We start from the raw sequence: 22,915 nt of genomic DNA, 5'->3' as shown, positions 1-22,915 counted from the left end.
ACTTGTTTTTCAGTATGGAAACCTGTATTCTTGTTTTCTGAGCAGATCACTGAGATTCAGTTTGCAGATGAGCCATAGACCTGAGACATACTGGTAATGTATGGGGATACTGAAACCCACTGGGCTTATCCTTGATTTACCCACAAACAATACAGACATAATATGAACCCTCTCCATCTCAGTAACTGAATTAATAGGTGAAAAATACTTTTAGGTAATTTTAATTGCTTTATCAAAAGAAGGCAATTCCATATCTTACTTCCCACTAATAGAATAAATTTCTGCAGCTTCTGAAAAGAGAAATAGCTGGAAAACAGCCCTTTTTTCTAACTCCTAGTTTCCTGAAGGAAGAGAGAAAATAACTTATTTTACCCTGTAACATCACTGAGTGCTACGCAACCTTGGCTATGTACCTATGCAAAGTATAATGATTAGTTAAATACAATACAGAAAGCACTGCAGGCTTCCCTAATTCAGAAGGATAAAGGACAAATAAGATAGATAGTTACAAAGAATAAAACAATCTCAAGAATTAGGATTAAACTAAACTTGGAATTATTATAGCAAAGACAGAGACAAAAAAAGGCTGAAGTCCTTGAAATGAGACACATACCTATCCTATAATTTAAAAAGTTCTCCTTTATCCGTATAATCACCTTAATTTTCATTTGGTCAAGTTTAATAGCTGTATGTCTGACTGAATAAAAAGATCAGCTATAGAGTCTAGTAGTTAAAATAACATAGGTTAATCCGAAGTAGTTCTCTCTACTGGCAATATCCTAATAAAACGTTGAGGCACACCTTGAACACAGTCTTTTTTAGCCACTTCATGCTACTGAACAATGGGAAATACAGCAAGAAACAGAGGATCATTGCACAGGAAAGATCATTTCAGTTGAAAATGTTAAGAAGTTCATCTTCGCCTCAGCCCTCCACTTAGCCTCCTCAAAGTAGCCCTGTTCTCCTATACAAGTAGCTGTGAATACCTGTGCAAGAGTCAACGTCCAAGGCTGTAAATAAATTCACTTCCCCCCATCAAAAAAAGATTCCTTTTTCTTCAGTAAGTGGTTCATTACTACATTAATAAGCACTGTTACACAGTCATAACTTCCCCCATAAATAGATTAAAACAAAAAATCAGTTGACATATTTATGTGCTCAAACATTAGCTTCTATGCATATTTTTTAATCAGAGAAGGTAAAGTCTCGTTGGAAGTAAAAGTGCACATTCACATTCTAGAGGTGGTTTTAAAAACTGTAGAGAAATTTTTAGCTATGAATCTGGGCTCAAAGTGGGCTTACTTAACTTTTCAGGCTGGAGAAGAAAAAGACCAGTTTTCAGGAAAAGGCTTTGACTGCATTCATGGATACCATGCAATACAAACAAATGAAACAACTCTCATCATGCACCACGCCACAGAAAGAAAATTGCAGTGGTTCAAGCAAGACTTAGTCTAGCCAGTAGAAAAGAATAGGGGCGCTTCCTCTTCGAAATGACACTCCCTTGAAGCCAGGAGCCACAGCAGGCAAGTGCACTCAGTAAGTTTACTTTCTATGCACTGTAAGTATTCAGCAAGGAAATGTTATTCTTTCTCTAAAAGCTCCTTCACCCAGCACCTCTGCCATGAAATATACTAAAAATAACAGTGAAAAAAAATTATCTTCATTTCTAATATGATACCAAAGATAGAACAATCAGCTTTTAAGTCTTAATAGTACTCCTCTTTTTGCCAAAACCCTTTTCATACTGTCTTTTTTTTTCCTACTTGCTGCTCAGCCAAAAGCAACAGTGATTTTGGCTCTATGCCATTACTAGAATCAGTGATACCAAGAAACTTAATCATGATGGCAGCAACGTCAGTAAGTCCTGGAAGAAGCCAAGGAAGTTTATGTACAAGCTTATTCAAAAGGAAACGTTCCCTATACTGAGGTGCTTCTCTTTAGCTCTACTGTTACAGTCACACATAATTCCATGAAATGCGCTTTCACACTATTCACATACTTTCTGTGGACAAACAGTCACCTTGGCTTCTGAGGACAATCTTCCAGAGGGAAAGAAACATTCATTAAATAACAGTAAAAAACGACAGCAGATTGGAATGGTTACTGGGCAGGATCAGCAACTCTGACCAACCCTTCCTCATGAGTATAGCTAACAAAAAAGGGAAAAAGGAAAATAAAAAGGGTGAATGAAAAATGATTTCTGGGCAGATAATTACTTGGCATTTTCTAACCCATAATCAAGTTTAAAAACAGCGCACTCTGGTTTCCTTGAGAGATGTCACGGGAAGCTTAATGTGAAGGGGCTGTGAAAGTCTGGCAATATTCATCAATATAAACTCCTACCTAGAGTGCTAAGGAATATTTTTAATCAAGTGACATTTCTTTTTCTACTTATTTTTTATTATAACATGTAGCTCTCCTAACTCTCCCAGGAGTTAGAAGACCTTACCTGTTTAATCTATCTCTCCCAAGAATTAGAAGACCTTACCAAAGTTACTGAAAAGAGAATGAGAGATTAGGGAGGAGACAAAGCTGGATTGCCTTTGCTTCCAAGTCCTGCATAGAAGGAATCTGGAGACAAATTCTGACTTTTCTACGCAATGGCTCCAGTTTCCTGAGTTCGCTTCCCCACAGACCTTTGATAAGGAGAGAGGATGGAGAAGACAAAGCTTATATAAATGATGTGACCAAGAGGACAGGAGCGTCATTCTGAAGTCCACACAAGTAGTCATTTTCCTAGGGCAAACATTTCTATTGTGTTATATACATCAAAATGGTTTATGTTTTAGCCATAAATAACAGGCATAAACCATGAATGAGTGAAGAGTCATTAGTGCTGTTTTATTTCAAATTATATGTTTGTCCTAACTATTTAACTATGGAACAGGTGAGAAAATTTTAATCCCATTCAAACAAGAACGTTTCATCATGGTGCTCTAAATCATTTTGGGAGAAATTCTGACAATATTGATTGATTAAAAAAAAATCCTTTCTGTGACAAATTCAGGACTGTCATTCAATAACCTTTCACTCATTCTTTCAGAAGATGATTAAAGAAACAGTGTGGCCATAAATTATACCTACACCACTATAGGTATTATTTGAGGGAGACCCTTGAGAAAGAGTTGCAAGTGGACATACTACTTTTGGGGATTCATTAGTGAGTAACTGTCAACAACATCTCATTCTATCCTACGTGGGGGAGCTTTTGAACAAGAAAAATACAAAATCAAAAGCATGATAAAACAGATGCACTCATTATCATTTAAACTTGTTTGAAAACTATGAACTACAGTCATCGCTTGCATAAAATAGACTGGTTTGCCTAGTCATAAATACCAATCCATTATATCAGCTCTCTGCTACCTTCCTCCAAATATATCAGTTTAAAGAGGCATTTCTTCAGTAGTGATGAACACTGTTAGAGCACTGACTGCAATCCATATGAGAAGACTGGGACAGCTAACACAACAGAAGAGCTCACCAGTTAAGAAAGGACAGGTCTAACCTCAAAGTAATTAGTTTCTTCAGCCTCATAAGCAACACTTTGCATCCACACTTTTGCTAACATTGGTAAAGTTAAGTTCTATAGGAACAAGGCTGATAAAATAAGAATTTCTGAAATTCCTGAATTTCTTCCTGTGACTGGAGGGGCACGTAGAGTAAACAGATGAACTACATTAAAACATTCATTTTAATCTATCTGCTATCAAAGATATCAAATAACGTTTTTATAAGGCCTTTAAACATTTCCCTTCAGCACCAGCACCCTTCTACAACACAATTCCATCCATGAGAGTTATTGTCTGTTTTCAAGGTTGGAGTTACTTATTTTTATTTTTTGGATTGGTATGTACCAAGCGTTACATGCAGTAGTGTAAATTGCAATTTACATGTGCAATCCCATGAGCGTAGGCATTGTTACAGGCATGCAGACATGCTTGCACAAAGACAGCTCAGGCCTATGGATTTAGGAAAAGAAGCTACATCAATGTAAGTCATGTTTATAATGAGAAAATTGCATTCAGTCTAAGGGTTGTACTTACGATTGTGCTGAGTTAGCCCTTTCCGTTGGGGGCAGAAGAGGGGGGTAGGGGAAGAAACACCTTTAACTATAATAGTTAAAGTGCTATAAAAAATCTGTGCGTGCAGCCCAGGTCTTATAAGGAAATGTTCTTAAACATTTATTTCATGAAACAGAAGGTTTCAATCAACAGCCACTGGAGACTCTGGGGTCATGATCTTCCCCGTGCTCAACCCCTTCAATCTTCTGTATAAAGGTCAGAGAGGTTTACCCTTGAAGAATGAATTTGCCTTCCAAACACTTTGACTACAGAATAAACAGTTTCTAAGCCAGCGTGCAAAACTCTTAGCATTGTTTTCTAAGAAATACACAAATCCTGATACAGCATACTAAGAGATTTCATATTCGTACTCTCTATGGACTCTTTACAAATTAAAGGCCTGTAAAATTGTGAGTCTTTATTAAGTCTGTCAGCAACAAGTAAGTTGAGAAGAGCACCATATGTTAACTTTAGAAGTCCATTGGGTGCATACATGGTACTCCTCAGCTATCCCACTGGCTTACAGTGCTTCTTACATCTTGTTATGCTCGTTTATCCATACCATGCTAGCAAATATACATTATGAACGCTCATGCTTGGCATCAGCTGAACCTGCATCAAAACTGAAATATCGTGAGGCTGCTGGACTATGCTCTGATGGGTGACAGAGGTTTAAAGAAGAAGCAGAAATGATAACACTTTATAGCATATAAAGCAATGAGTGGAAACACAAATTAATGCCTTTAAGATGTATTTGCAAATCCTGATTTGAATACTTTAGAGATTAAATGTTAAGGTTAAGAAATGCTAGTAAATGCCACTTGGTCACAACTGAAATGGAAGAGTTCTCTTCAGCAGAACTTCATGTGGTATTTTAAAAGAAGTAATGTCTTATTTTTCATTTGATAAACATTCCAGCCCCGTTTCCACCACTGCTTCTATTTGACTGGGCTGTGCCTGAACCCTACAGAGCTGCCATGCTGCAAGTAACGTGATATATATTTCTTCAGCATCCACTGGTGATAAGTTACATTACTGAAAATTGTCCAGGAAAGTATACCTGTTAATTTTGCTTTAGATGGATTCCATTAAAAAGTGCAAATCTTGGCAGGAACTGGGGTGAGACTTGCCCACTGTCTGGGTCCTTTCCCACCTAGCCAACAGGGCAGACTTTTTAGTTCATTATCACCTCATCAGTGTTCCTGTCAGCTGCCAACAGTGAGAAAAGACTAAGCCACTCACTAATTCCTGGCCTTTCTGCCTCCACTGACCCAGCAGTAAATCCAGAACAGATGGATGCTCTTTAACTCTCTCAGTCCAATCACATACTTTAACCAGTCTAATCAAGCCACTCAACTCAGAATGTGGAATGACTGACAGCTGCAGGATGACTGTAGGACTGAACTGTTGCAACTCAGATCCAGAACAGAAAACACCGTTCCATTATACTCTTGCTATAGGAGGCAGCTGGCCAAAGGCACCAGGCCCATTAAGTAAGGAACTAGGACAGACCTTCTGGTGAAGAAGAGAAGGCAGTAGAGGAAGGGATTATAAGAAAGGGAAGATTATTAAACATTAAGAAGATCTCATTACACAAAATCATTATATGAGCTATGAACGAAGATCAGAAGTCATTTCCTCAAAGCAAGGGCTTTTTTCATTTGTAAGTGAAGTTGCAGTTCAAGGCAATCTAATAGCTTACGCTCACAGTCTCTTCTTTCCACAGGCCACAACACATAAGTTTCCAAACTTGCCTAGTATTGGCTGGGGCTTATCAGACCATGGGTTGCCGTTTCAGTACACTACGCCAGCAGAAAACTAAATTTACAAGCGTGGACTTTTTTTGCTAGGTTGGCGATCTGCATTAGTTCTGTGTAAAGGGAGGAACGGGGAGGGGTGAGCAGGACCAGATGGGGCAGCAGTCAGATCAACTCAGACTGCTCCGCATCCTGAACGCAGTTTCTAACGTTCCCTAGAGCGTATTTCTAGTCTTTGCCTGTATACATGTATACCAGCAGAAATGCTTCTAAAAGGGGGCTTTACTGAATCATAATATTAGGAATTCTTCTATTTATTCTCATTCTCATATACTTCAACAAGGCCTAAACAACTGTGTGGGGAGAGTATGGCAAACTCTAATAGTTTGAGAGAGTTTTTTTTTTTTTTAAGATTCTCTGCATGATTTTATTTTTCTTGACCAAGTGCAGAAGGTATTAATAAAGAAGCAGTATTATAATACCGCACCTTGAAGAGTTCTACATATAATAAAGACTTAAGGAAAACTTTATCTGGATTCCTTCTGGAGCATCTTATTTATAAAAAAGAAGAACGGACAATGAGGAACTAGTTCAAAGAGCACTAACAAAATGCTAATGGACTTGTAAAATCAAAGTTTAAGTCCAGGAAAAAATCAGAAGTGAGCTTGGCCATGGACCACACCATATCTTTACTCATTGATAAGCATGCAGCATTTGACACAGCTGACCAGAGACATGCTGAGTCAGCTCTGTCTGACAGCTCTGAATACAGATAAGAGCATAGCATAAACTAGTAGAAGCATCAACATGGCTTAGTTATCCTTCTGTAGATCAGATTGCTTTTTAACTTCAGAAGTCGTACCTGTGAGACTTTTGTACTTTTTCAATATATGAAATCATGATGTGAGGAATGAGTTAACAATGGAAAAGAAAAACTGAAGAGTCAGTATGTTGCCCTGCATCATGTAAATATTAGATATGAACAATATTTCCTGTTTATCTAATGGCCTAACTGAAATCAGTTTCTAGAATCCAGGAGAAGTTGAAGAACAGGAAAGGAAGCTTTAAAACACAAAACTGAACTTCAGGGCTTCTAGTCTTAATTAAAGAATATGAACACCATTCTGTCCCTGCATCTTTGGGGCACAACGAAATTGTGCCCCTCTCTTTGAATTTGGATTTTTCAATCATGAGCCACGCATTCCTGACTTCTAGGCTAAACCATTGTAAGTTTTTGAGTTTAACTATGTAATCACAACTTCAATAGTTGTTAGAAGATGATAAATCATACACTCCGTATATTCAATAATGTAATGTGCTTAGTGTGCATCTTCATCCCTAAAAACTGGCCTTCCACATATCATTTCATAAAATTCAAAATTTTGCTCCTTATCTTTAAAATCTTCCATAGCACTAACAAAGATTTCCAGGACTAGAATGTTCTTCTGGAACAGTGGAACAGTCAGCCTTGTGTGAGGAGGAGAAAGACTCATCTTTGTTTTTTGTCTTTTTGATTGGCACTTTAGTCATACTTAAGAAAAAGCTAGTTTTGAATGAGTTTTTCTGTAGTTATCAAGCTTTGTGATATTCTTAATGCTAGTCTGGGAGTGAGTTCTAGTTCAATTGGCCAATTGCTGAAATAAAGACAAATTTTTTATAACTGTGAAATAGAGTGGGAGAATATTTGTGTGTTTTTACTGTTATAATTACGTGAAGCACATAGATACACTGTCATAAACAACAAAAATATTGATAATGTTGAATTTTCATTTTGAAAAGAAGGCAGAGCAAGAATATCTAGCAAGTACACAAAGACGTTACAATGAAATCAGGGATCTAGTGTACTTTGTCCAAAATAATAGACATAAATTGCATAGAATAAAATAAAATTTAAAAAGGTAACATTTAGTTAAATTATCGAAGGAGCTGTCAAATATATTGTGGAATCATCCTCAAAGTGGAAGATGAAAGTTAGTCAGCTACTAGCATGTTTTAGGAACACATTACACTTCCACAATATGAACAGGAAAAACTCCATTAAAAGACCCATTCAACCTCAGTGATTATGACTAACCTACGGTGTGGAAGTGGCTTGACTACGGGTGTTTGGGAAATAATCACTCCAAAGCTTTTAGGAAAGTATGTGATCTGAAATGTCATAAGAACAACAACTCCTATTTTCCATGAGCCAGGGCAGCACTGTGTTTCTGAATAAGAAATGCTCTCTGACTGGGAACCTGACTCCTTAGAGGTGCCAAGAGAGATGAGGGAAGTTCAGCTGATACTGTGAGGCCCTGCAGTACAAAATATGATTGATGGCAAATTTGGGGAAGTTAAATACATCTGCCATGACTCCAAGATGACCTCCGTTAGAGCTGAGAAGCTGTCTGACCAGAGCACAGTTTACTAACTCTAACTGATGCTGATGGGCATGATTCAGTTGTTCCTGGTGCATGTTTTGCGATTGAGTTGTCTACACAAAGGTATCAAATGCCATATGAACTGTCCTAGGATACGTGAGACATTCAAGAGGCCGGCAATGTGACATAGAACATATGGAAGATCTATGCCTTTGTGAATGGCATTTGGAGGTCCAGTGGGATATCCTAGTGCATCTGAAATGGCAACAGACTGCTGTGCTCAGATAACTGAATCTCTAGGTTTTGAAGGCCAACTAAAGAAAGAACAGAAAGTGAAGACCTGAGGAAACGATAAGATGGGGAACAATGTAGGTCTTGATCTCTGTCCTATTCACAACAATTTTTTATCATGAACAAGATAACTAATTTTAATATTGCCCTTTAAAAATACTTCAATATTATCCTTTATTTATTTGCAGTGGAATATAAACTGGATTTGTGGGGAAAAAAATCTCGCTTCCTTGTAAATGGAATCTAATATTGGAGTGTAAACGGCCTTTCAGCATATAGTTTGGTGTCTTAAGTGTGGTCTGGAAACCACTCCGCTACAAGAGCAACCCAAATGATATTTAATTTTTCTGTGCTGAGTTTTACTTATCTATAAATAAGAATGATACCTATTTTTTCAGAGAGAAATTTCTAAGAATTGATGTGGTGTTTGTAAAGGCTTTAAGATTCTCAGATGGAAAGTGCTATATAATGTGAAGCATAATCAGAATTGAATGGTGTAATTTAAAATTATAAAAGGCCACATAATGAAGAAAAAAACCACATCTCTATTCCTAGAAGTACTTTACGGTCATGAGGAAAGAAGTTACACCCCTTTCTGGCTAGCAAACTCATCTTGTTCGCTAACGGTGTAGGTGCGTATTTTTGTGTCACAGTAGACTGCCCCTGAGTTCAGCTGGAAGAGCTCAGAATCTGGTAATGAAATAGTTCCATTAGACTCTCCTCATTCTCACCTCAAAGCAAAGCACACACTTTCAACATAAACTAGAAAAACGTGCAAATGCAGTTCATGAACTGCAAAGAGGAACGTGATTTTTTTGTTGTTTCTTCAGTTAATATTTTCAAAAGTTCTAACACGTCTAGATTGGAAATGGTCACACAAAAGCAGGGAAGATCTGACATAGATTCCATTTATAGCTGACATCATTTGAAAAATAGCAGCACTTGTTGTCAGATGCTAAGATCTCCAATGGTGAAGGCAAATTTACTGATTGCAGGCAGAAAGAACATAACTATATCACAAGTACATCATTCATTTTACTAGTAGGACTAGTATCTGGGACCTGGAATGGAAGGACAGTTTTGTAATTTGATCACCTACTTAACCAGTCTGTTAAACAGGTAAAAAATTTACTCCTTTTTTAGTGCTATAGAAATTGACTTGGTGCCAAGAGACAGCAGAATTGTAAAAGTGAAACTTTCTAGTGAATAAAATTAGCTAAGGATTTTATACAATTAGGCTGAACTTGAAATATTTTACCTACTGCTGTCTTCCAACAGTGAGGGCACGTGCTTCACAAGAGAGAGAAGAAATCTGAGGCATAGAATGAGCGGAGTATTAACGCGGAGAAGAAGAAAGGGCACCAAAAATTGCTAAGCAATAGCATTTTTAAAAAATGTTGGCAGTTCACTGCAATGTTGAGTACAGCTGCACTCTCCAAATCAGGTCCTTGTATGACAATTGGCAACATTCACTGTGCTCTGAGTATTATCTAGAGAAAACAAAAAATGCCTCTGTGTTCAAATTATATGTGAACTTATTTTGTAATCTTCTTGCAAACTTGGCAATTAATAAAAAGACTATTGAAAAGAAAATTCCTAGAATCTCAAAATCAGGATCCTCTAACCTGCCTGTTCGGTACACACATTCAATGAAAGACATTCACACTGTGAAATGCTTCTAAAACAAAAGCATGAAATAAATTAAATTGCACTGGTCTCCTAAAATTAATCTTCATCTTAGAAGGAAAGCTTCTTTAAGAAATTAGGGCTTGGATTCAAAGCCTGATAAAAAATAATCATGGCATTGGTAAAATAGCATAAACTTATAGGGGAAGAAAGTGGCAGAGTGGTTGAGAAATAAGAGGAAAAGAGTAGAGGAAGAAAAAGAAAAATTGTAAAAAAAAAAAAATTAGACGAGTTAGATTATACTGTGTCTAGAGTTCACACGGTCTGTGTTTGAAATACTGACCCTGTTACAAAGATAAAGAATTTCCTTGGGAATACAGCAACGGAAAAAGGTACATTTTGTCCTTTTCAGCACGCCTTCTAGACCAGCAGTATCAGTAGGTAGAATGGGTATGAGAGCTTAACTGAAAATCTGTGACTAGCGGTCATGACGAGTTAAAGCTTCCGTCTTTTCCAAGCAGGCATCTTCTGACAAGAAACTTATGAAGCAAAACTTCTGCTGACTAAGTTGCAACTGCTTCAAAAATCAAATGACTTTGCAGTGGAAACAGGGTGTGGAACAACTCTGGAAGAACAGTTGAGAATTTTATTCCATACCTTGTACTATAATCTGACAGTTATTAAACAGGTATTCCTATATTGCAAATCTATCAAATGATTATTAAATTATATATCTGCCAGGAAACTTTTCAGAATCTACAGAAAATTAGTGATATTCATTTATAAAATAAAAATGACATATACTCTAGACAGGTCACATGAAACACAAGTGATGCAAGCACATTGCACATACATGAGTTTCTGCTTAAAGGAAAAATAGAGCATCAACAGTTAGACTAAACATACACTAAAAAGTATGCCTTTCATTGTTAGGACTCACTGGTGTGAATAAAGCATATCTTTTTATATATTAATTCCATATTGTTGTTTTTATATCAGCTAGTAAAACAGAAGAAGGAATCAGAATGGAGATCCATTAAAATATAATGCATCTCCCATCTACAAGAACAAAGCTTCTTGTTGTTTATATCACTGAGATGAAAACCAGACTCCTACTCAGTATGATTTCTAAATTCCCTCTATACTTTTATTAAAGGTCTACAGATTCTGTTTCAGAAACAGGTAACAAAGGAAGAATTTTGTATACTTGGTTATATTTAAGTTGCATCTGAGAGCATATTTGTCCATAAAATGGAATACGACATTGAATCCAGTCTTTGTACAAATAATGAGCAACTGCGTTTAGGGCAATGGAGATATATCCATACACACCACAAAGCCATTTGGAGCACTGCATCTCCCCAGAATTGGGGCACAAAAATTATAAAGAAATGTGTTTTTCAGCTAGGGCCTTTCTAGGCAATACTGGCTGTACTTTTCAACTTTGCACACAGGGGAAGTGCTACTCCCACGCTCCATGTTGTTAAGGAGGCAAAAGTTATAGCAGCTGAGATTACTGGAGCGAAGCCTTGGTGTGAGGTTGCTTGAAGCGGCTGTGTATGACTACCTAGCAACTTAATTAACACTGTCTTTAGTCCACAGGCTCCTTTTGTTTGGGCCAAATATAATGCTGACATGTTTTGCAGTTCAGCACCAGGCACCCTTTTCATTCTCTAACCCTTTACTTGCATTTCTGCCTAAGTGCTGGTTTCTTTTGGCTTCCAAGACAGCTTTACCTGCACGGTTTCATTTTTCTGTTTGACACCTTGCTGTTGATTTTCCCTTACTGCACAAAAGAACTTGCTCCAGTGCCTCTCTCACAACTGCCTCTTTGTGGTAAATGAAAGCCTTAATGACCTTATTTTGATTGTAGACTTGATTAATTTTGACTTTCTTTAATTTGCGACCTTTGCTGAGATCTTGAGGGCTGGGAACTGGAGAGCACACTGTACCACTGTACTTTGGACACTGCAGGTTTGCCAATTTGTTTCATGCCTCATTTGTCAGGGAACCTACGAAATTGTAGTCAAAAGTCAGCTCCATATTTTTCAAGACAAAGCAAAAATGGATTTGTTTTTGTTTCAAATTAACATATTGCTAAGTTAATCTGGTTTTTCAAACTCCAAACCAAAGCCTTCACTGACAATGATAATCTAGCAAGCAAGACAAATCTGAAATCAGCTTAGCGAAAGAGAATACATTGCCTCTCTCCAATTACAGCGCTTAAATGGTAAGGTAAGCATATGCAATTGCATGTATACACATTTAATATAGAGAAGGACGAAGATGTAGAAAGGGTCTGTACAGGTACATGTTAGAAGAAAGAAACAAAAATGAAGATGTATGAATCTTACTTGCACAGTATTTTCTATTAAGCATTCGTCTCTTTATGTAGACTCCCTACAAACACACTTTCTTAAGATTTTAATCTGAAATTGTGTTGCCATGAGCGAACAAGTCACTATGTCTTTGGTTTCAGTTTACTCATTTGTGGAACAATGATAATATATCTTTTTATAAAATGGAAGACGTTGACATTGAAGATCCCTAAATGAAAACAATTTAAGTGCAAAATATTATTAATAGTTGCATAAATAATGTTGTTTTGAAGGAAATGTGGCTAGCTGAGGTCATAAAAGCTTTCTCCAAATATCATAACCAAACCAGGACTAACACTTTCAGATGTCCTGTGTACTGAGGGCTTGAAGGGCAGTGAGAATTTTACATCTACCTTGAGCAAACGAATTGAATAATGTCTACTTATTTCAATTAAAAAAAAATTTCTTAGCATGAAGAACATACAAAATGGGACAGATGAGTGACATTTCTCTTTAGAAATTGAATCTAAAAGCCAAAGTCTGTCTTAAAGAGAGAAGCAAGCCCATGGAATAACACATAAAATAAGCCTACATGAATAATATATATATTTTTGCAAGACAAGTTTTTTCTTCTTACAGACATTAATTCAGGAAAGTATATAACCTGTGCTAAAGAATCACAAGAACTGCAAGATAACACGCTGTCTATCCTCAGTTTCATCTAGTCTACCACAAAGCACGTCCAATTATACCTAAGCTATTCCTGGTATGTTGTAATTTTGTCTGTAAAAGCCTTCAGAGAACAGTATTCTACAGCTTCCCTAGATCATCTTTTCACTTTACTGAGATAATTTTGAATTCTCATCTTGTTCTCCAAAGTGCCTGAACACCCACCTTGGCATTCTCTGGCAGTGCATCTCCTTTGGCTCATCAGCCACATCGTGAATAAAAATTTTGAACAGTAGTAGACTTGTAAGAGACCTCAAAGGAAACCATGTAACCCAGCTTTCTATTTTGACAATCATCTACTAATTATTCTTTTCCAAATTCCTGCTTATTCACTTTAGAGTAGTTCATAGAGGAATATAATCCCTAGCTTGACAATGAAGAGCTCTGTGAGACAATGACATAAATCCTCTTGAGATCAAAATACTTATCTACTGATTTACAACAGCTACTATTTGGAATATGGGGACACCTAGTTATTTGTCATGATTTAGTCTCAACAAATTCAGGTTAACTGTAACACTTTACTATTTTCTGAGCATCTACAAATAATATTCTGAATTATTTACTCCGACAACTTTCTAGGAACTGAAGGTAGGCTGATGAAATCCTTGGCTGCTCAAAGCTATGTGCACTAGTCATCTTTTCACAGTTAGTAAACTTAAAAAAGAATGAAGTTAAAAAAAAAGGAGAGGGGGTACAGTATCATTGGCTTTACGTTGGCTTCACAGTTTTATACATGACATTAAACTAAATGATTAAACTAGCTGATTCCTAGATTAAATAGTGGATACTAGTTTGATCATTTAGTTTAACCTCATGTATAAAACTTGATTCCTTGGTTATATAGTAGAAACAGAATGGCTTAAAAATTTGTATCAGTTTTGTTTAAATAAAACTACAATGCTTTCTTAACATCACTTTTACAGAGAATAAAATTGTGAAGTGCCAGTGGATTTAAAAGGAACTATTTGTTTATAGATAGCTATAGCCACATCTATTTAGATCTATCAAAGGTGACATTACGCCAAATCATGTTTCAGTCTTCCCTACAATCCTATATGTACTAGTGACTACTGTGAAAGACAGTTCTCTCTATCCTGTCATGTGCATAAACTATAATGCTACGCAATGGACTTAGGGAGAAGTGACTCAAAAGCCATAAGAGTAAAATAAAGTAAATAGTAAATAGCAAAGTAAATCTTAAGGAAAGACACTTTTAGGGTGCTTAGTGTCTTCTCTTAGGATTTTCTAAATAAACAGTTCTGGTCAATTTTCATGTTCTTAACTCCTGTACATGTACGCACTTGCACTGCACACAAGATACCACCAGACAAACTAACCAACCCCCAAACCCTGTCACTAGGAAGAGAAAGAAAACAGTTCCTGAGTTTTATCAGAAATTGCATAGACTTGCAGATGATGTTTTTTATTTTGTCTAACAGAACTCAAAGGTATTTCTAGGAAAAGGTAAAAAAAAAGGTATATTGAAGATTCCCATACAGAATAAAGCCAAAGATTGTAACAACTCCTAACAATTTGAATCTTTTATCCAGGTTTTCTTACACAACTTCCAATTGTTGCCAGTGTATCCTCCAGGACTGCAGGGAACCAACCAGTTGCTTAAGTTAATTAACTTAACTACTTGGTTAATTACTTGATTACTTGTTTCTTTAAGTAAAGCAAGTTGACCCAACTCCTCTGGAAAAAGGAAACTTCTGATCAACTCCAGAACATCATATGAAGTTAGGCTCTGCCTTACCTACACCCTACAAAACTACATTGCCATTTAAAAACAACAAAAGAATGACTTAAGTATGCACAGTGGCCGTATGAGCCCATCTTACCTTTGAGACTTCGCTCCTCGTATTTTGAACTATGTTGATGATGTCCGGATGGGATTTACAATGGCTCAAAGCTACTATTGTTCACACTACATTAAATCTACAATATATGCAATGAGATACCATAATATTTTCAGTTGGAACTTCTATTAACCCACAACTTGGCTGTATTTAATGAAATACGTAGTGCTCACAGAGTTGATTTATATGCACCACTATCTACAGCGCACGTTTATAAAAGAGGAAAAAGCACCCAAAGGAACTCATGGTTCTTTTGACTTTCACAAAAAGCAAAAAGTACCTGATAAGGCTTAGCTCAGTAAGCTGGAAGACCCAGAATCTCATAGCTGGATTAGGCATGGCGACAGGAATAACTGATACAACCGGAACAGCTAGTATAGGAAATGTACTATTTGCTATCAATATCGAGCCAAAAATCTTTTGCCTATTTTAATTTAAAACAAAAATCACAGGCATATTTATGCTTGTTGTGTATATGTCTATGCAGAGACAATAAAAAGGTAATGCTGAAGACCTGGAAGCCCACTTTTGCCAGTCTTGTTCTAGAAATAAGTGGAGCGGAGGATTAATATTCCCCCCCTAAAACTGCAGATTCTCTTGAACAAGTAAACCTTTGCTTCTAACAGAACTACTGGATGTATTTAATTACAGAAAGTGTATGTGTACGAGTAAAAGAACAGTGTTTCGTACTGGAAAAGGAATGCAGAAATGACTTGGAAAAAGTAGCATACTGGCTCTCTCAGAACTATCTTACAAGCGATCTGTTGTATATGTTAGTCAGAATAAAACTGTCACTCTCTCCTTTACCAGTTTAACTTTAGGTAACTTGAGTAATTATCTCTAGAAAAATGCATTATTTTTGTTCTTCTTCTAGGTAAGAAGATCTACACGATATGCAGGTTATGGTAAAGACAAACCTTTCCCAAAGCAATGCCCTTTGGGCAGCAAAGGACATGGGGCACTAATGAGTTCCGGGAAATTATCTTGTGCTGCACCTGCCCTAAGTTCACTTGCACTAATTCATTAGCCAAGTGAGAAAAGACAAGACGGGCATTCATTCACCAGTGTTAGGACTGTGTCTATGAAAGCTCTTCTACTGATGAGATTTTTCATGGTAATTTCTGTAAGAAATGTTGTAATCTATTAATAGAAAAGCAAAATATGACGAAACTGCATTCTTAGCACAGAGGTTATATGCTATGTTTTTCACATTCTGACTTGAAAGAGGTCTAATTTCATTGCACTGTCTAGAAATTTTGTTCCAAGAACTACTGAGGGGATCACTTACACTAAAGCCAGTCCCCAGAAAACACATCCAGAAGAAAAAATATCTCCAGTGGAAAGGCATGGAAACAAGAGCACAGTGTAACTAAACTCTCAGGAAGTTAATGACTGCACCTCCTTTTCCCAGCTCCTCCCAGCAACATTAATAGTCTTAGCAATTACTGAGTGGAACAAACCCCTTTAACACCACCACCTGGTGCACTTTTCAGCAGTTGGTCTTGCTTCCAGGCCTGTCATGGCTCATTAAGATAGTACAGTGCTTTCTGTCTACAAGACCGCTCCTGAGGACCGCAGAGTTCAAGATAAAAAGGGATACAGAGGTTTTATCATAAGACAGAATGGGACTGGGACGTATAGTGCCAAGATTTTAGTATCTGAGGAAGCCACAGGCGAAAAAGTTTTTCAAGGAAGGTGAACAGTAAAAACAAACCACTTATAAAAGATATGCATAACTTCCTGGTAGTTAAAGAAACACAGTAAACCACAACAGCCTCTTTCTGTGTATGCGCCTACAGGGCACCTGATTTACATAGGCTTCACTAAAGGTTCCACTGCTTTGCTTTGCAGTTTATTCCTTCTGCGAAATTTTGAGATTCCAATTTAATAATTCTTTGACCTAAGAGAATCATTTGACTACAGAGTTTTGAACCGCTGCCCATAAACAGGTTGAACTTTTTGGCTTATTTCCATGATTCAGGATATTCTAGTATCAATTTCACCGAAAACAATGTGGCAGACTCTCTAATGTTGTCACTATACTGAGGATCTTAGGCTCTTTCACAGTGCTGGAGATCAGAAAGAATAACAGGCTTCAACCTGTATTTACCAAAAGAAGTAACATGTGAAAAAGATAATGTTTTCTCGCAAACTTTCAGCTGAATTAAATAACTAATAGCAGAACTGACCAAATCTGAAGGTAACAAAAATGGGCAATTACACTTATGGAAAGCCTAATGTTTCATTATAGTGAGGACAACTATGGAGTTAAAAAAATGCAAAATACATTTTTTGGCCTTTCAATGACGTTTAGTCTTAGAGGATGCACAATATATGTAAATACAGTTTCAGCTTTCCCATTGGATTCTGTGCAATTCATTCTGAGATTAACAGCAGTTCCAAGATCGGTTGATTTCCAATCTAATCTTAATTTCTGCATTTTCCGGTATCTGGAAAGGGGTAACTTTTCACATTTCAGGCTATTGTAACTGAATTTTTTACAGCTTAAAAATGTCAAAATCTAACAGGGTGACAATATATATAGTTAAAATAAACATACATAATTACATATTTTATGCTTGTCAATTAAAAAAGACAAAACAATGGCAACAGGATATCGTTGCAGCCATTTTCACTGTGTGCCTTCCCTCTGGAAAAGATGTTTTAAAGTAAAGACCTGAAGCCTGTAGGTGGGAAAGGCACTGATGCAGATGCACTTGCTCGGCTTTGCCCCGAGCAGTAAATTGTGCAGACATGGAGTGCCCCCTGTGGGATTTTAGCTTATTTAAAATCACACAAAGTAATTACAGGAGGTGTGTTTGTACCGCTGCTGTGATTGCCTGATGACCTGATATACCAAGCGGCCCATATAACTTACAGCCCAGTTGAATATGATGAAGTGTTTTGGCTGGGTGTAGAAAGCTATATCTTGCAGATGTAAGGTTAGGATACTATTATTTCTTAGCACAGAAGACAAGTGTGAACCGACTTCAAACTAGAGAGACAACTGCTTATCTGTGTGGAACATATGCATACTTCTTTTGCAGCTAGGAATCACTCTTCTCCTCTGGAGAATGGTTGCTAAATTATGGACATAAAACACAATTTCTGTAATGACTCAGACAAAGATTTCTTTAATTTTCATGAACACATTTTCTGATCAACTGACAAGTTATTACTGGATGGACAGTGACAACATTTTTTTTTGGTTGTCGGATCTGTTCATCATGGAAGTACATAATATGAAATATTTTCATTTTGGCAAAACTGTTTGCTGCATCTGAAATGACTTCACACATCAACCAAAATTACTTTTCTGGCAAATAAACTATATGCCAATTAATCAGTTTCTTTTGGACTACTTTCGATCTCAACCTCATACTCAAATCCCTGGACAATACTGCTTTATTGCCAAAATGAACTTTTGAGTTGAATGAGGATGAACATTTCAGAAGACAAATAACCTTGGCTTCCACTGACTTCATTTTCAGTTGCGAGTGTTTGTATGTGGTGCTACATGTTTCTCATCTTATAGCCAGAAAATGTACATGCAGACTTATCAATCATCTCCCAAATATTTTAAGTTACTTGTATATCATGCACGAATAGTAGGATGAACAGTCTTCCTGCATGGCACGACCTAGGCTGCCATCTTGTTTTAAATAGCAGCCCTCATCTAGCTCTCAGCATGCCTTCGCACTCCTAGATGAATAATACAATAAACAGCTTCATTAAGCTACATAGCCTTGGTTCACCTCCCATCACTGTCTACACTCTGTATCAAATGAAACAGCATCCTGTGGAAAAATGGGATGTATTCACGCAATTAAAGACTACTGCGATAAATATTCAAAGGACCATTCAAGTAAAGTTACATGAGTAATCAAAAGACATTTTTGAGAGACATTTTGATTTCAAAACATAAATTACGTTCTATTATAAGAATTCTTTTGTCTGTAATAACTTTGACTATTTTTAAAGAAAAATAAAAAGATACTAAATTACCCTTGGGGAACTAAAAATCTTTCTGTTGTGTGCCACAAGGATCAAGGATTCAACTCAGAAGTGCCAACTGCACTACACAAGTCTGCTTCCACTTTAATTACAGAGCTAACAACAATGGCATCCAGCAAGAAAAGACTTAATTCAGAAAAGGTGAATGGGGTATTAGACAATTTTCCAGCCTGAAAGAACAGATTGAGAAATACTCCCACTTGGACTTTTCGACCCTGAAGCAGATGACTAGGGAGAACTTTTTTGTCCTTCTGACTGTCACAAAAGGGCCTGCCTAGTTCAAAAAAAAAAAAGAAAGAAAGAAACAAAAAAGAAAAGAAAAGAAAAGAAAAGAAAAGAAAAGAAAAGAAAAGAAAAGAAAAGAAAAAAGAAAAGAAAAGAAAAGAAAAGAAAAGAAAAGAAAAGAAAAGAAAAGAAAAGAAAAGAAAAGAAAAGAAAAGAAAAGAAAAGAAAAGAAAAGAAAAGAAAAGAAAAGCCATTCTCTACAAGTAGACACCATGTCTGTTCCCCTCCTCTCTGAGTGCAATGTCCACTGCTACAGTTTTGGCAATTGCCTGAACTCAGCCCTAGATTAGAATGTTTGCATTTAGTTATTTTCACACAGTGCCAAAATTTGCTGACAACACCAGGAGGAAAAAAAAGGAAAAGGAAAACTAGTGATTTTCAACAGTTTATAACTCAGCTCAGCCTAAGCAGGTTTTTATGGGACAAAGAACAGAGATTTCTCTGTAGACAGCACTTTACTCCTGCCTAATTTAAAAGATTTGCTGTGAATGATGGAAACATTAGAACTTCTTAAAGAAAACAAAACAAAACAAAAATCCTTGCAGTTCACTATTTTTTTTTACAGTAGATCATGTTTGGTGATACAACTACAGAGAACATTATCTACCTTTCTCACAATTATTTATAACAAAAGTTTGTTTTTGGTTAAAACAAAAACATTAGATTTAAAGGAAAAGGGGTTCAAAATACATAGTATATTTTTAAGGACTAAAATGTATTCCTTGGAATAGTTCACATATCTAGTATTCTTTCTAGTGACACAGGATTCCCTAAAGAGTGTTAAATGATCTTCTCAGGGTTATAGAGTCAGCAGTAAACGGAAGTTCTACTCTAAGAAATAATATTTTGAGTATATATTATCACTAACATAATATCTAACAACTTCCTGTTACACATACAGGTAGCTTTCTGGAGCCCTCTTGCTGACTTAATACTTTGTTTCCATCCATAGCTAGAATCTCTCAAAGCAGCATTTCTTAAGCTATTTGTCTTGTATACTTCCTTCACTTCCCTCCACCCCGTTAGCTGACTGTAGCGCCATGTTCTCCAACCTATGCCTCTTTCAGTTGCAGAATTCAACCACTGCTGCTTCTGAGCACCTCAAGCTTTCCTTGGTGAAGCATGCCCTAAAATTTGGGAGACAAGATTGCTTTACTGAATCTTTGAACAATATCTGTACCACAACTATTGCTCTCAGTTAAGGAGCCCCAAACCAGCTGAATTGTTTCATAAAATTGACTGCTCATTCAATTACTGTTATTTTTGAGTTGAAATAGCAGAAAACATTTTAACAACACTAGAAATCTCTGCAAAACCATAAAACAGCAGAGAGGAGTGCTCTTCAAAAAGCATGGACTGGGAAGGTAGAGTAGTAAAGAATACACTGGTGTTTCTGCATATAAATGTTAAGATATTTAACTGCCTGGGAGTCATCAGTAGAGACCTTTCTGCAACATAGCTTCATGGTTAGGGTGAGTTTTTGAAGTTTGGATGCATTAGGCAGCTTTATAGAATTTTAAGACAGACCAGCTATGTCTAAAACATGTTCAGCTGGTTAACTGCACAAATCTAATGTTTTTTCCATCTTTCTGTCCATGTGCTGACAGCATTACTGTTCTCTTCAGTGTTCTTCTTCCTTCTGAGGTACAATAGCTCTACCAGTTTATGTAGTTCCTGATACTAAATTTTCAGTACAGTAACTTTCCAACAATAACTTCGTAAGCTAAGAGAGGGCATCATTTAAAGGACGTGAGTAGTTGTATTAAAGGCTCTAGAGCTACACAAACTCCAAATACATTTCAGGATATACTGTACAATACGTGTACATTTTAATGAGAAGGTTTGGCAGAACAGTTTGGCCAAAAAAAGGGCTGCCAAGTGATTGGATATGGATATATCTCCAGTTGCTTTGGATTCCCACATCACCTTAAGAGCTATTCCTCCCATCCCCCAGTATACCAACTCTCAAGGCAGTCAAATTTATAGCTCAATAAAAACTTTTATTAAAAATAAAAAGTGTGGTTTTTAAGTACTGCAGTCTTCCAGTGTCTTTATGCCACATCTAGATCAGACTGTAGTAGCTGAATATGAAGCTGGGGAGGCTTGGCCCACTTTACACAGCACTGCTAAGCTAGAGTTTCAAGATCTAAGCCACCTCTCTTTCCATTTTGTAATAGCTGTTTTTCTATCCTTCCATTAAAAAAAAAAAAAGGAAAGAGGTAACACAGAAAAGTTAAATAAATAAATAATGGCTCACAAAACCACAGTGGAGGAACCACTTTTTATTGGCCCTGCCAATAAAAATGTTCCTTCTCTTCAGGGCTGGCTAAACAACTGAAAGTGTTTCTAATGAACTGCTGGCAGCGCTATCCATCATTGCACTTAATGGATTCATGTCTCCCTGAACTAAGGATAACCATTCATCTATAATGCACAGTCAGAAATTAGGAAGTATTTAAGCCTTAGAAGTCTAATTCCTCACTTTTCCCCACCTGCTCAAAGCTTGGTTTTATTCAGGTCTCCTTATATAAAGATGACAAGAGAAGTCCAACTGATAGAGAAGTTTATATTCGGTTCCAGCTAATGAATCACTCACACGAGTTTGAAAAACGCTTTAGCAGACCAAGCAGACGTCTGCAGTCTGATTTCAGCAATTACAGTTATCTGTCATTATGTTTATCTTCTCCCTCCTTCCTTCTTATCACTTGTTACGCTCACTTGCACCTTGCCTTAAAGTAGATTACAGGTTACTCAAGGTAAGATGGCACATTCGTAAAACACACAAAATAATGGGTTCCCCAACATTATTTAGAATCTTTTAGGATGCTATTGTGCAAATAATACATGTCTATTACAAGAAAACGGATGACCGGAAGGAAGAAATGTTTTTGAAGCCTACTAACTAACAAAAGTATGAAAGTAGTGTACATAGTCCTTGGTCAGAAGTCGCTTCTGAAGGCTTGACTGATTACACAGATAACTGCCTAGCTACAGAGAAATACTCATACAGTGATTGTCTTTACATCACCAGGGAACAGAAGAGAATTCAGAAATATCAATAACATATCTATAAATAACGGAAGGAAACACTCACTTCATCTCTAGGACCTCCTCCAAGTGTTTCCTTCTTTCTGCTCGTAGGTTGGTCAAATGGGTTTCCTTCTCAGCCAACGACTGCTGCGTGGAGGACAGTTTTGCTTTCATTGACTCCAGTTCCTGCTTAACCTTCTCCATGGCCATCATCAGCTCTTCTACCTAAAACATTTTTAGGGCAGGCAAGAGGAGAAAAAATAGTATAATGCGATCAATATGAACTTAGCAAGTGTCACAACTAAATTGGTGTCCAAAGGGTATCAATGCATGTGCACTGCATGATGCTTTTGTAGACTAGAAGAACCATCCAGTCCTGTGGAAAGTACTTCTACATTTGATTGAAACAGTATTATAGTCTGAGAACTACTCTGGTCTTGTCATTAGAAACTTACTATTATAATACCACATTACAAACCTTCAACTCTTAGATCATTTCTATTTTAGAAAATGTACCACAAAGATAAATAGATGTCTATGTATCTTAAAACTGGATCAGTAAAATGCTAGGTATTA

The 22,915-nt window shown here is 36.8% G+C and overlaps 1 protein-coding gene across 20 annotated transcripts in view; it reads right to left on the bottom strand.

The window, feature by feature from the left end:
* ERC1 (ELKS/RAB6-interacting/CAST family member 1) overlaps positions 1-22,915 on the bottom strand; it is a 311,410-nt gene that overhangs the window by 85,865 nt on the left and 202,630 nt on the right. For all 20 annotated transcript variants that reach the window (XR_011141700.1, XM_068947249.1, XM_068947332.1 and 17 more), the window contains one exon: positions 22,404-22,564. Coding sequence is in view for 19 of the 20 variants with exons in the window: in XM_068947249.1 (XP_068803350.1) it covers positions 22,404-22,564 (161 nt within the window). In the remaining variant the exon portion in view is untranslated. The remainder of the gene's footprint in view (positions 1-22,403; positions 22,565-22,915) is intronic.

This window comes from Struthio camelus, chromosome 1 (assembly GCF_040807025.1).
Source record: "Struthio camelus isolate bStrCam1 chromosome 1, bStrCam1.hap1, whole genome shotgun sequence".
NCBI lineage: Eukaryota > Metazoa > Chordata > Aves > Struthioniformes > Struthionidae > Struthio > Struthio camelus.
This window is presented reverse-complemented; position numbering and strand designations above follow the sequence as displayed.